Here is a 14,831-nt window from a genome sequence, read left to right as displayed (position 1 = left end):
CTCTCTGAGCCTCAGTTTCTCTACTACAAAAGGAGGGTAAGAATTCTACACAGGGTCGGGAGGAATGAGCGTACGATGCTTGCACCCTGTAGACACTTGGTGAGAAGTGGCAGCTGTCTTCACTGATGACCGGTCTGGGGATCAGCCCTGCGAGGGTCTGTTTTTCCCATTGTGGAGAAATATACATAACACAAAATTTACCATTTTTAAGTGTGCAGTCTGGTGGCATTAAGTACATTCACACTGTTGTGCAGCCTTCACCGCCGTCCACCTGGAGAGCGCTCAGGTCTGTGCCTCCTCCCCAATCTGGCCCCCAAGGAAGCTTATGCACCGCCTCTTGGGAGAAGACAGAACAGTGCTTTTCCTCATGGATGGATGTCAAGCCGCGGGTGCTTGTTCACTGCAAAATAACTCCCTGTGGGATTCCTATGCCCTCTCCTCTCACCACCTGGCAAAGGGTTTGGCAGTAGCCTTCCAGGTGCCGAGGCTCTGGGTGCCCTTTGTCAGCGTGCCCTTCCCTGGGGCTGGGGCTTGAATCTCCAAGTTCAAGACCAGCAGGGGTCAGCCAACAGGGGCCTGGAATGTGCGGCCGATGACTTGGGGTAGAGGAGTGTCATTGACTGGGGCAGTGTAGCCTATCAGAACTTCCTGTCTACGCCGAAGGCTCAGTTAGGGATTTTGAGGGATTGGACGTTGGCTCCTGCTGTGTTTCTGTGACTCAGGAAATTCTTGAGGACTCATTTCACTTAGAACAAATCCTGCACCTGACAGGAAGTAAAAGTGCCAGGCTGGGTGCGGGGACCTTGGCCATGGCCCTGGGAGCCCCCTCCGTCCTCATCACTGGTTCCTTTTCCTTTGCAGCAACGCCTCTCCGACCCACCCGGTGGAGGCCCTGCCCGTGGGCAATGACGTAAGTGTCTGAGCAGGGCTTTCCGGCTGGCGGTCCCTCGTGGGCCCTGAGCCACCATCTCAAGGCCTCTCCCCTCTGCCCACAGCACCTGCTCCCATCAGCTTCCATCCAGGATGCCCAGCAGTGGCTCCACCGCAACAGGTTCTCGCAGTTCTGCCGGCTTTTTGCCAGCTTCTCAGGTGAGCATCTCTGAATTGTGTTTAAAGCCCATGAGCATCTTGGAAACACTTAGCAAGGCTGGCCACCTTCCAGGACTTGCTCTCGACACAGGCAGCGCTGTCATTTCGGCTGGGAGACCCTGGGCAGTGTGGGTTCACTCGCTCACGCGCCCCAACCCTGGGCCAAGTGCTGGACGTAAGAGATACTGCCCCCAGAAGGTCCCTAGCAAGTGCAACTTTAGGGGGACCATCTGGGTGACTTGGTCAAGATCTCCTCACCTGTGGGGATGGTGGGCTCTGGTCTGCCCAGGAAGAGTCCTCTTAGCCCGGGAGAGTGATACAGGGCCCCTTATGCTTTTCCTACCCAAATACTGCTCCTCACATTGGCTCCAGAGCCACGACCTGGGAGCTGGAGGTGAGGCCACAGGTGAGACAGAAAGGGGGCTCTTCCTTCTTTAAAAAGTGTCAGAGCCCTTCCTGATGGGCCCTCAGACAGAAGTCCCAAGCTAGGTATTGTGGGGTGCAAAGGTGAACTGAGCAGTGAGCCTTGTCACCAAGTAGAGTTCATTCACAGTGACAGAGTAAAGGCTTGGCCACAACTAGAGGAGCGGATTCCACGGACATCTATGGCAGTGGAAGAGAAACGGCGCCCGCGCATCCTCAGCTTGGCATTGCTGAGAGCCTGTTGGGGGAGGGTCCCTGGGGTGGGGAGAAAGACAGTGACCTTGTTCTTGGGAGCTTGTAGCTGTAAGTCGGTACAGATGCGTAAACCGCTCATTTCGGTGCAGTGTGACCTGTGTGATTGGAATGGGGGTTCAGAGAGGACCCTGCGCTGGACTGGGTGGAGGAGGGGGAGGAGTGCTGGCTGTGTCTTAAGTAGGGTAGTCAGCCACCATGTGGGCACCTGCCTTGTGTGGTCACAGAGCAGGAGACCCAGGTGGAGTGGAGTGGAGTGGCCCGGGGAGGAGAGGTCAGAGAGGCACCGAGGGACACGGACAGGATAGGGGCCCTGGAAGAACAGTGGAAGGACTTCGGCTTTTACTCCCAGTGGAAAGGAAGCCATTGTGTCTATAGAATTGTGCCTAAAACTGTATCTTATTGTGGTGAGAGGAGAGGGGTGGGAATTGTGGCCTTGGGCAGGCTTTCACCTGAGGCTGATATACTAGTACCTTGGAGAGTGTGTGGGACCAGGCTCTCAGGGACCCCTTGGGCTTTGAGGAAGGGGCAGCCCTCACGCTGTGCTCACTTCTGTCCCCATGAGACAGTCACCTTCCTATGTTCCTTTAACTGTGGGCCCATCCTCACATGCTGCTGGTGGGACCATACATGGATGCAGCACTCTGGGAAACTGCTGGGAGTATCTGCCAGAGCCAAACACACCCTGTGACCCGCCGCCCTCTCCGGGACTAGACCCGGCAGACACGCACCTGTGGAATGAACAAAGACATGTATGAGAACGTTCAGAGAGCCTATTCATAACAGCCCAGACCTGAACCCCCCCCAGCACCCATCCACATAAAGTGGGTATGTGAATTGTGGTGTAGTCACACAATGATAATAGGTAATAATGGGCATGAACACTATGACTACATTCCACACAAATGCACCGTGAAACATGACTTGAGGGGAGGGAAGCCAGACCGGGAAGAGTGCCTGCCGTTCAATTCCATGTACAGGAACTTCAGAGAACATGCAAAACGTGTCTGCACTGTAGCAAGTCAGGATAGTGGCTCCCCTGGGTGGGAGTAGGGGTGGTGGCTGGTACAAGGGGCCTACAGGAGGCTGGTAATGTTTCACTGCTTGCTCTGAGTGCTGGGTCCTAGGGTGTATTCAGATTGTCAGCATCCAGCAAGCTATGTACTTCCATATACAGACAGATGCACACGTGGCCAGTGCCCTGTGCCGATGACATCTATGCATACAGATTATATGTCAAAAAAAAGAGAAGAGGCCAGACGCAGTGACTCATGTCTGTAATCCCAGTACTTTGAGAGGCTGAGGTGGGTGGATTGCTTGAGCCCAGGAGTTCAAGACCAGCCAGGCTAGGCAATATAGTGAGACCTCATCTCTTACAAAAAAAAAAAAAAAAAAAAAAAAAAAAAAAAAAAAGAAAGCAGGGCAGGCAGTGAGGCAGTGGGGACCTGTTGGCTTTGTTGTACTCACTGTTGTGAGCACTGGCAATTCCTGGGCTGCGATCTTCTGATGTTGTTGAGTGTTTTGCCATTTTCTCTCTGTGAGATGGTGCAGCTGGCTCTTCCCCACCCCCTACCCCCAACGCTATGGGGTCTGCAGGTGCTTGGGGACAGAGCCCTTTCTCTGTGTTCCATGTAACAGGCATCCCCGTTTTTCTGCTTAGGTGCTGACTTGCTGAAGATGTCCCGAGATGATTTGGTCCAGATCTGTGGTCCCGCAGATGGGATCCGGCTCTTCAATGCCATCAAAGGCCGGTAGGTGTTGGTTTCTCTGTGAAGCCAGCCAGAGGCTCATGTCCCGTGGCATGTGGTGGGAAACCCCTACTTCAGCCTCTTGGATGGCGGGTGGTCTGGCTCGGGGGGCAGGACTCCTGCAGTGTGGAGTCAAGTGTGGGAGGAAATGTGGCAAGAGGGGCACGGGCCACAGCAGGGGAGTGAGACAGTGCAGTGGGAGATGTGGCCGGCTGCCGCAGACCCTGCCTGGAGGCCCCTCCCTCTTCTTGGTTGGACGAGAGCCTTGGCCTCTGGATCTCGGCCTCTGAGCCACTTGCCCATATTCTCAGATGCTTGTGTGGTCCTGGGCTCGGAGCTGCTCCCTCCCTGAGGGGAACTGTGAACTGGGGTCAGTCAGATGGTATCATGCAGCAGTTTCAGTGCAGACTCCAGAGCAGCACCGTCCTGCACACCTTCCTGCCACGGCAGAGACAGCTGCAGCCGTGCTGGCCACATGTGGCTGTGGAGCACTTGGACCGAGGCTGATGTGATGGATGAAATTTTTATTTAACTTTAGTGGATTTAAGTTTTAATAGCTACACATGGACAGCATGGTTTTAGAGTGAGAGCCTGGGTTTGAGTCCCAGATCTGCCTCTTAGGTGCTGTGCAGTGAAGGGATAGCCCTTTGCCCTGTGAGCCTCAGTTTCCTCAACTGTGGAATGAGAGCGATGGTCCTAGCTCCCTCGCAAGTTGTATGAGGATGAAATGAGTTACGCACATTCTGAGAACAATACCTGGTACACAGCAAGCCACAGACAGTGCTTGCTCTAATTGTTGTCTGAAAATGTCTTGTATGTTGAGCTTCGTGGTCTGGGGCAGAGCGCCCCTTGGCAGGCTGCGGGACCTGGGAGTGTCATCCACCACCCCATGACAGGCACTCCACGTCACCACCGCTGTCTTTCTTCCTCCCCGAGTTCTGCCCACTGTTGTTTCCATCCTGGAATATTCTGAAACAACTGTGCCTGGTCCGCCATACCTATTATTTATTTTCTCTTCTCCTGCCAGGAATGTGAGGCCAAAGATGACCATTTATGTCTGTCAGGAGCTGGAGCAGAATCGAGTGCCCCTGCAGCAGAAGCGGGACGGCAGTGGAGACAGCAACCTGTGTGGTGAGTTGTGGGGAGCAGAGCTGGGACCCACACATTGGGTCCTGCAGCCTGGCTTCCAAGCCCGCAGTCTGGCCTCTGTTCACTTCCAGTGAATGTACAGGACAGTCCTGGGATCCCACATGCCCACACGTGGAAAGGGCAGCCTAGTGCGTGCTCCTTGCATGGCGCATGGTCTGACCTTGTGGCAGCCCCGCAGTGTGGGTGCTGCCTCAGTGCACACCCCGAGGCTTGGGAAGGTGTTGGGATTGTCCCAGATCTTGCTTCCAGTGAGTGGCAGTCAGGATTGGAGCCAGGAATGCCCACCCTGGAGCTTTTTGTTTCCTCAAACTGCTCCCCATGCAGCTCCTGATGAGAGGAGGCTCTCGAGGACCTCAGAGGTGTGGCTGTCAGCCTTCCTGCTCCCACCGAGCACTCCCAGTGGCCATGGTGAAAGGCGTCAGCCTGGGATCCTGCTACTTCTTTTTTCTGGCAGCTTGGTTTGTTTTAGGAACAAAATTATGGCTGGGTGTGGTGGTTCACACCTATAATTCCAGCACCTGGGGAGGTGGGAGGATTGCTTGTGCCCAGGAGTTCAAGGCCAGCCTGGGCAACATACCAAGACCCAATCTCTAAATATTGAAAAAGTAGGCCGGGCGCCGTGGCTTATGCCTGTAATCCCAGCACTTTGGGAGGCCGAGGCAGGCAGATCACTTGAGGTCAGGAGTTTGAGACCAGCCTGGCCAACATGGTGAAACCCATCTCTACTAAAAAAAATGCAAAAATTAGCCAGGCGTGGTCGCGCTTGTAATCCCAGCTGAGGCAGGAGAATCATTTGAACCCAGGAGGCGGAGGCTGCAGTGAGCCGAGATCATCCCACTACACTCCAGCCTGGGTGACAAAGTGAGACTCTGTCTCAGGAAAAAAAAAAGAAAAGTGCACACCCCCACACCTGGCTAATTCTTGTATGTTTTTATAGAGATGGAGTCTCATTCTGTTGCCCAGGCTGGTCTCAAACTCCTGGGCTCCAGAGATCTCCCTGCCTTGGCCACCCAGAGTGCTGGGATTATAGGCATGAGCTGCCACACCCACCTGTGTGTGCTTTTAAAATATTGGGCCTCTGATGAGGTTTATTGAGCCAAGGGTTTCTCAGGCAAGGGAAAGGCTTGGGAGTCTTGAATTTAATCCAATTGCATTTGCTTTCGAGGAACTTCAGGTCCCTTGAAGTTGAGTAACCCACCCTGGGTTGCCGGTGGCATTTGCTCCTGCCTGGCTGGTGCAGGCCGTGTCTGTGTCAGTGTCACTGTTTTCTTCCCACTTGCTGACAGCATGGTGCCCTCCTGGTGCCCCCTTCTCTCCTTAGGGTTACTGTATTGAGGCTGAGTATGGTTTGTGTTGCAGGGAGGGGAAAGACCAGGCCTTCTCCTTTCTGTTGTCAAGTAATAGTTCCTTTTAACTTTCACTCATTGCCCTCCAGCTATCCAAGAACCCTTTAAACAGCAAAAAGAGCTGAAAAGGGACAGAATTTGTTCCTTCCTTCTGAAGTGGGTTCACATCTGGCTGCATGTCAGAATTGCCTGATATTCCCTTCAGCCCAGCTGGGTGTCACTGGGCCAGGGATGGGTCTAGGGTTCTCTGCATTTCACATAAGCACCCCAAGAGAGACCGAGAGGAATCAAGAGTGGCAGCCTGGCTGGGTGCGGTGGCTCATCCCTGTAATCCCAGCACTTTGGGAGGCTGAGGCGAGCAGATCACCTGAGGTCAGGAGTTTGAGACCAGCCTGGCCAACATGGTGAAACCCCATTTCTACTAAAAATACAAAAATTAGCCAGGTGTGGTGGTACACACCTGTAATCCCAGCTACTGGGGAGACTGAGGCAGGAGAATCACTGGAACCCAGGAGACGGAGGTTGCAGTGAGCTGAGATCACGCCACTGCACTCCAGCTTGGGCGACGGAGCGAGACTCCATCGCAAAACAAAACAAAACAAAAAAAAAGAGTGGCAGTGTGGTCCTGCCCTGTTGCCCTGGGCATGGCATTTTGACAAAGGACTTACTGCTTTCTCAGGGCGGGTGGGAGGGCGTAGGCAGGCTCACGCTGACGGAATGGCCACTTGGAAAGCAGCACTTGCTCCTCCTTCCTCCAGTGTACCACGCCATCTTCCTGGAAGAGCTGACCACCTTGGAGCTGATTGAGAAGATCGCCAACCTGTACAGCATCTCCCCCCAGCACATCCACCGAGTCTACCGGCAGGGCCCCACGGGCATCCATGTGGTGGTGAGCAACGAGGTAAGGGCTGCTGCCCGGCCTGCCCCGACAATGGCCTCTGGGCCACGGGAGGAGCGTCAGAACCCCTGCCCCAGAAACACACTTGGGTTTGAGAGTGACAGACAGGTTCATCTGCACGCCACCTGCAGCTGTGACTGTCCGGGGCTGTGATGGAGAGTGCTGAGGCCCCGTCTGGGTCTGAATGGCTGCCATGCCAAGTAGGCACTCCTTACCCCTCCTGGGCCGGGTGCCCTGTGGGAGCCAGGAGGACAGACTCCACTCTGGCCCAAGGTGCTTATAGTCAGGGCTGTGGAGGTCAGGAGAGGGGCGTTCCCCCAGGGTGGGTGACAGGCCCCAGGGAGAGGTGAAATGGACTCCGGGGCAGGTGTTGGCGAGGCTGTGGCTTGTGGGAGAGGAGAGCAGAGGCCTCTGCCAAGTGGTGAAGGTGCCACAGCCTTCCCGGGTGGCACAGGGCAGTGCAGAGCACAAGCAGCTACTGGCAGAGGGCTCAGGTACTGTGGTCTCCAGGGATCTGACCCCGTTCATGGCTAAGAAGGGGGTGTTGAATATGCCTGCCAAAGGGTGAGGCATTCTTTGCATGATGTAGAACAGAGGCGTTTAAGTTTGTTCTATCCTGGACCCCTTCCACCTAATAACAGGAGTGTGTACTTGTTTTAAGTGTATGCATAGCGACTTATTTAATCCTGCCTGCCTCTATATGATGTGGGTGTTATTATTATCCCATTTCACAGATGCGGGACTGAGGCACAGAGGCTGAGTAGCTGCCCCAGGTTGAACAGCGGGTAAGGGGTGGAGCTATGGTGGGAACCCAGGGACTGGAGCTGCAGGGCCCAAGCTCTGAGCCTGCAAGGCACCCAGCCCCTCCTGAAGTGAAGCCTTTATTTATTTATTTAAAAATTTTTGTATTAAAAAACATTGAGACAGGGTCTCGCTGCATTGCCCAGGCTGGTCTTGAACTCTTGAGCTCAAGCGATCCTCCTCCCTCAGCCTCCCAAAGTGCTGAGATTACAGGTGTGAGCCATCATGCCCAGCCTTTTGTTGTTGTTGTTGTTGTTGTTGTGAGACAAGGTCTTGCTCTATCACTCAGGCTGGTGTGATCTCAGCTTACTGCAACCTCCACCTCCCAGGCTCAGGCCATCCTCCCACCTCAGGCTCCTAAATAGCTGGGACTACAGGCACTCACCACCACGCCTGCCTAATTTTTTGTAGAGACAGAGTTTTGCCATGTTGCCCAGGCTGGTCTCAAACTCCTGGGCTCAAGTGATCCACCCACCTTGGCCTTCCAAAGTGCTGGGATTACAGGCATGAGCCCCCACACCTGCTGAAGTAAAGCCTTCAAACATAGAGCTGTGGCTGGGCACGGTGGCTCACACCTGTAATCCCAGCACTTTGGGAAGCCAAGGTGGGTGGATCACCTGAGGTCGGGAGTTTGAGACAGCCTGGCCAACATGGAGAAACCCCGTCTCTACTGAAAATACAAGATTAGCCGGACGTGGTGGTGCATGCCTGTAATCCCAGCTACTCGGGAGGCTGAGGCAGGAGAATCGCTTAAACCTGGGAGGTGGAGGTTGCGGTGAGCTGAGATTGTGCCATTGCACTCCAGCCTCGGCAACAAAAGCGAAACTCCATCTCAAAAACAAAACAAAACAAACAAACAAAAACATAGGACTGTGCTGGTGGGAGTGGGATGGGATCGTGTGCCCCCAGTTCAGCCCCCAGCAGACCCCAAGCACTTCTGGGAATTCTGAAGACCTCTGTATAGAGGATTATAGAGCCCCACCTGAGCTGGACCAGCGAAGGAGTGGTAGGACACAAGGCCAGTATTTGTGGATTAAGACTCCAATTCGTTTCTTCCCATCCCTGGTCCTTGCCTTTGCTGGTGATGCTGCCAAGAGTGTTCCTGACCTGGTGACACTGAATACAGAAACAGTGGCTGGGAAACGTAGAGAAAATGCAGGCTTTGGAATTGGACTGGTGTCCCCACCCGAAACTACCTCTTAGTTGCTGAATGACTTTGGGGGAAATTTACTGAACCTCTCTGTGCCACAGTTTCCACATCTGCAAAACAGGGATGCATATACCTGTCAAACGGACTGTAGTACAGATAAGGTGGGAGAACAGTAGCAGGTGCCAGGAGACACTAAACAAGTGGTGGGTGGTGTCATTGACCATGGTTCTGCGGGGCACTTATTATTTGGGGAAGCTAGTGGTGGAGAAATCTTTTCAGTTTTGGGGATGTATAAAAATGTCAGGCTTTTCCGGGTTTGTATATTTCACAGGTTGACATTACTAGTAATAATCCTCTTCCCACTTGTCATTAAACTGCCAGAGTCCTTGAATGTTCACGAACACTTCCCTCTCAGTCCTGGAGGCCAGCAAGGTGGATTTTCCCTGTCTTTTACATTAAAAAGTAATTTGTAATTAGTATAAGAAGTTAAGCAACATAGAACAGCAGAAGGTAAATGTGAAAAACCCTTACCTGCCCCATTCTTTCCTCCTGGAATAGTTTCTGTTAAGTTTGATGTGATTCTGCAAGGCAATTTTTTGTGCTCTTGTCTCTGTGTGTGCCCTAGTGTATGTAGGTGTGGGTTTTTAAAACATGCAGGCCGGGCACGGTGGCTCACATCTGTAATCCTAGCACTTTGGGAGGCTGAGGCCGGCGGATCACCTGAGGTTAGGAGTTCGAGACCCGCCTGGCCAACATGACGAAACCCTGTCTCTACTAAAAACACAAAAATTAGTCAGGCATGGTGGGTGCCTGTAATCTCAGCTACTCGGGAGGCTGAGCCAGGAGAATCGCTTGAACCCTGGAGGCAGAGGTTTCAGTGAGCCGAGATTGTGCCACTGCACTCCAGCCTGGGCAACAGAGCGAGACTCCATCTCAAAAAAAAAAAAAAAATTAAAACATGCAGCAAACATACAGCCGTACATTTATCTGCAACTTGCTATTTTTGTCACCAGTTCACCAGTTAAGAATTACGTTTATATTATTACATCCAAATCTAATTGAGCTTTTTTTTTTTCTAGTCTTACAACGGGATTGAGACACAGTTTCACTCTGTAACCCAGGCTGGAGTGCAGTGGCCCAGTCACAGCTAGACTTATTGCAGCCTCGACCTCCTGGGCTCAGGGGATCCTCCTACCTCAGCCTTCTGAGTAGCTGGGACCACAGGCATGTTCCACCATGCCTGGCTAATTTTTTTTTTTTAATTTTTTGTAGAGATAACATTTCACCATGTTGCCCAGGCTGGTCTTGAACTCCTGGGCTCAAGCAATTCACCTGCCTTGGCCTCCCAAGGTGCTGGGATTACAGGTGTGAGCCACTGCGCTCGGCCTAGCTATTTTTTTTTAACTCCTATTTTACAGAGGAGGAAAATGAAGCCTGAGGTTCCTAACCTGAGAGCTGACTTTAGAATAGCCAGGAAGGTGGACGTGCTGTGAGCAGTGGACAGCTGTAGTGTCACCGAAGGCTTGTCACTTTGCATTTCAAAATACATTTCCTTTTGTGAAGACAAAAGCGAAAAATGTGGGGAACGCTTGCAATTTCACGGGTCCCTGAAGGCAGTTCCTTCCTCAGCTTGTCCTGTGTGCTCAAGAGTAGGCAGTGAAGCAAGTGAAGCAGAGAGCAGAACCCAAATGCCACCTCGCCTAAGTAGGCGATTCTCATTCCCCCAAGTCTCCTTGCCTCTTAACCCCGAATCTATTGGAAACCTTTGGTTCTTAATTGCCCAGAGTGCTAGAGGCAGCCTGGCCAGCCGCGGAGCCGGCCCCTGGGGTGCAAGGGCACTTCATTAAACAAGAGAGTTACTGATTAAGCCCATGTGGGCTCTGCGTAGGGCTTCGCATGCCCAAGTGGCTGGGCTGCCAAGAGTGCTAGATGGAGCAGGCCAGCAGAATAGAATAAATGTACTTCACGCATCATTAGGCCCTGTGGGAGGGGCGGGGGGCGACAGGTGGATGGATTTGCAAGATTCGAGGTAGTAATCCAGAGCGGGCCATAAAATGTGGATGGCATTTTTTCAATTTGAAAAGGGGTTTTGCTATTGTGTTAGCTAGTGTGTGTGTGTGTGTGTGTGTGTGTGTGTGTGTGTGTGTGTGTGTATTGTATGTTTATATATTTTATTTTATTTTATTTGGAGACAGTCTCACTCTGTTGCCCAGGCTGAAGTGCAGTGATGTGATTTCAGCTCACTGCAACCTCCACCTCCTGCGTTCAAGTGATTCTCTTGCCTTAGCCTTCTGAGTAGCTGGGATTACAGGCACCTGCCACCGTGCCCAGCTAATTTTGTATTTTTAGTAGAGTTGGGGTTTCACCATGTTGGCCAGGTTGGTCTGGAACTCCTGACCTCAGGTGATCCACCTGCCTCAGCCTCCCAAAGTCCTGAGATTACAGGTGTGAGCCACCGCGCCCAGCCTATTTATATATTTTAAAAATATTCTTTAAATGTAAATTGTGAAATGCAGTATAAATACGGAAAGAATTTGTAAGACTTACTGGTACAGTTAAAGAACCATTGAAGTACCCATGTACCTGCACTCAGGTTACCAGAATGTTATATGAGAAGCTCCTTTGTGGACTTATATCATAACAGCCAACTGGCTAGTATGAATTTTCTGTTAAGCATTCCCTTGTTCTTCCTCAATATATTGTTTAATTTTGCTATTTAAAAACTTTCTATGAGTAAAATCATAGAGTATTCTTCTGTGATTTCTTTCATTTCACATTTTGTTTGGAAGGTCATGCATGTTGAAGTATACAGCTGGCGCTCATTGGCACTGCTGAGGAGCATGATTCCATCACATCTGGTTCATGCTTCTGCTGTTGATTGACAGGGCTGGTAGGAGTTTTGTGTTACTGCAGACGGTGCTGCGCTAACCAGCCTCATGCCCGTCTTTGTGATGCAGGAGTTTGTCCAGGGCTCGTGACTTGTAGGAGAATGTAGGAAAATTTCCTTGTTGGAAATGCATGGTCATTCTTACTGAGTCCCATGAACAGTGTTAGAAAGATTTACATCCCCATCAGTAGTGGACACCTGTTCCTGTTGCTCTACATTCTGGTTATATTTTTATCATTAAATCAGCCCCATTTTACAGATAGGGCCATGGAGACAGGAAGTTAAAAAGGTTGGCTTGTTCAAGGTCACTGGGTAGTTCATCAAAATTAGAACGCCAGAGAGGAGGCTGCTGAGCAGAGTCGTTAGTTTCCTGCCACATTTATAGACACAGGTAGTGGAACCCTCCTTTATATTTTGTCTTTGTAGGACGCTGATGGGCAGATCCTACTAAGTACCAAGGTTTCTATTTTTAAAAACATTTTATTTAGTTGTTTTTATCTGTTGCCATTAGTCACATACACATTCCTATAATGTGTCCGTTATAGAGACTGGAAGAATCAGTAACTAGGAAAAAGCAAAAATAGTGCAAACAAACATAAATCGGTGGTCCAGTATTAAATGGTAACATCTTGATTCCCGTTTGGGCCTCTTTCCATCCTTCATGTTCATACTAGATGGTTGGGGTTATGTTCAGGTTTCCGTTACTTAAATTGCAATCATGTCACACCTTGATTCTGTGTCCTTATTTTTCAGTGAATGTTGTAGCAGAACCATGTTCCTGCTGCATTCGTAGGCACCGTGGCAGTGGTGTTTACCGCGTTCCTGTGTGTGTAGGCACCGTGGCAGTGGTGTTTACCGCGTTCCTGTGTGTGTAGGTGCCATGGCAATGGTGTTTACTGCATTCCTGTGTGTGTAGGCACCGTGGCAGTGGTGTTTACCGTGTTCCTGTGTGTGTAGGCACCGTGGCAGTGGTGTTTCTGCAGCTGCGCGTGGCTAGGCTCTGCCACTGAGGCTTCCCAAATGATGAACTCATGGTTGAAGGAACATGTTCTCTCTTTTGTCTCTCAGATGGTGCAGAATTTCCAAGATGAATCCTGTTTTGTCCTCAGCACAATTAAAGGTGAAGCCTCCCCCTCCCCCTAAGGTAGTTGTGGGGGCAGGTGAGAGCGTGGGGCCTGCCTGCCTGATGGGCCCTTCCAGAGAGTGCTGACCTGGGAAAAGCCTTTGAGAAAAAGAAAGCACAAACTCTCTGTGAAAGCTAGCCCTAGAAACGGCAGAACTAGTGAGATTGGCCCCCAGGGTCACTTCTGAAAGGGAAATCCTGGGCCAGGCAACTTGTTTTCTACGAACTCAGCGTTGAGTAGAAGCGAGATGCGTTGTGGGTTTCCTGGGGTCCTCCAGGAAGATCAAGCCTGGAATACAGCCACGGAGTCTGCAGGCAGCATGGGTCGGGATCGGGGACGGGGGGGCCCACCTGACAATGTGCCTGTGCTCTGCCGAGGAAGAGCCTGTGGGCCAGGAACATGTATTTATTCATAAAAGGTAGAGAAAGACCTGCTGTGGCCTTCCTAAGGGCTGGGGTGCATGTATAGGATATGTCAGAACAAAAGCCCTCTGACCGACTCATAGACCCTGGACCATGATGAGGCCACTTCCCACCTTGTCCCGTGGATCTAGCCACCGATCGTCTTTTTTTTTTTTTGAGACAGAGTCTCACTCTGTCACCCAGGCTGGAGTGCAGTGGTGCGATCTCAGCTCACTGCAAGCTCCGCCTCCCGGGTTCATGCCATTCTCCTGCCTCAGCCTCCTGAGTAGCTGGGACTACAGTTGCCCGCCACCACGCCTGGCTAATTTATTTTTATTTTTTTAGTAGAGACGGGGTTTCACCATGTTAGCCAGGATGGTCTTGATCTCCTGACCTCGTGATCTGCCCGCCTTGGCCTCCCAAAGTGCTGGGATTACAGGCGTGAGCCACCGCGCCCAGCCGCCACCAAGTGTCTTTAGGGGCTTGGGGGCCATAATACCCCTGAGAACCACAGTTGTCCAAATCCTCCTTGGAACATGGGTTTTCATCCTTGGGCCTAGGGCTATTGTAGAAAGACCTATTGTCAAAAAGACACTGAACGAGGCAGATGTCAGGGCATGTGAGATCCCTGCTTCTGCCAGCCAGCTTTGCTATATGCAGCCCTATTTTGGTGGTCTTTGCTGATACCCTAACAGCATGCCCTTTGGGACTCCCCAATACTGTGGCACTGCACCTTTTTTCCTGTGAAATACACCCAGTGTTTCTCTCTTGCAGCCGAGAGCAATGACGGCTACCACATCATCCTGAAATGTGGACTCTGAGCAGCAGTGGGCCTTGTACCTGCCTCCAGCTCCCAGCCCTGTGGATCCCCATGGATGTAGAAATTGCCCCACTGTAAGCTGTGGCCTCACCAGACAAGCTGAGGCCAGGAGGGACCCTGCCCAGTCTGTGAAAGCTACAGAGCACCAACCAGCAGAAGCCTGTGGACACCAAGTACGGTGTACAGAAAGCCAGTGGCTCCCTTCTCCCTTCCTCTTGGCCTCCAGATTTTGAATGGTTCCTTGTTCTTTTCCATTGATCCAACCCCGACGTTCTAAAAGGGCAAACAGTGGAGACGTCTGCTCTGAAACCCCTCATCCCTTAGTTGCAAGCTGATTGGGTATCTTGGTGCCGCCTGTATTGGTCCCTTCTGACCACTCTCCTGCCTCCAGAGAAAGCTCTGCTTCACCCTGGAAGCTGGTACCTTTACCTCCTCCTCTGGGAGTTGGCTGCATGGCCAGCACTGCTGACTTGATGGGAGCAGTTTGCCCTCATTCTCCTGTTTCAGGTTTGCTTCCCTTCTCAGTGACCCTGGTGAGCATCCGCCTTTCCTGTTCTTGGATGAATTGATGGGAGTGGGGCTATTCTGTGCCTTCTACCTCTTTCTTCTCTACGTTGTTTCTAAGGATCTGCTGCTGCGGAACCCAAAGATGTGCTCCTGTCTCTGCACTGGCGCATTGGCGTGGTGGATGCCACAATGTATGTGCACAGCCTTTCTCAGAGACATTAGTTCTGAGGCCCTTT

General features: G+C 51.7%; 1 protein-coding gene across 1 annotated transcript in view; it reads left to right on the top strand.

Annotated features, from left to right (window-relative positions):
• Window positions 1-14,465, top strand: part of TFCP2L1 (transcription factor CP2 like 1) — a 62,127-nt gene extending 47,662 nt beyond the window's left edge. The window contains exons 9-15 of the mRNA XM_032145705.2: window positions 862-910; window positions 996-1,089; window positions 3,425-3,515; window positions 4,540-4,643; window positions 6,766-6,908; window positions 12,812-12,863; window positions 14,043-14,465. Coding sequence (XP_032001596.1) covers window positions 862-910; window positions 996-1,089; window positions 3,425-3,515; window positions 4,540-4,643; window positions 6,766-6,908; window positions 12,812-12,863; window positions 14,043-14,089 — 580 coding nt within the window. The 3' untranslated portion in view covers window positions 14,090-14,465. The remainder of the gene's footprint in view (window positions 1-861; window positions 911-995; window positions 1,090-3,424; window positions 3,516-4,539; window positions 4,644-6,765; window positions 6,909-12,811; window positions 12,864-14,042) is intronic.
• Window positions 14,466-14,831: the final 366 nt, after the last annotated feature.

This window comes from Hylobates moloch, unplaced genomic scaffold, assembly GCF_009828535.3.
Source record: "Hylobates moloch isolate HMO894 unplaced genomic scaffold, HMol_V3 SCAFFOLD_24, whole genome shotgun sequence".
In the NCBI taxonomy this organism is placed as follows: domain Eukaryota; kingdom Metazoa; phylum Chordata; class Mammalia; order Primates; family Hylobatidae; genus Hylobates; species Hylobates moloch.
Note: the sequence above shows the minus strand (reverse complement) of the source record. Positions and strands in the feature narration are given on the sequence as shown.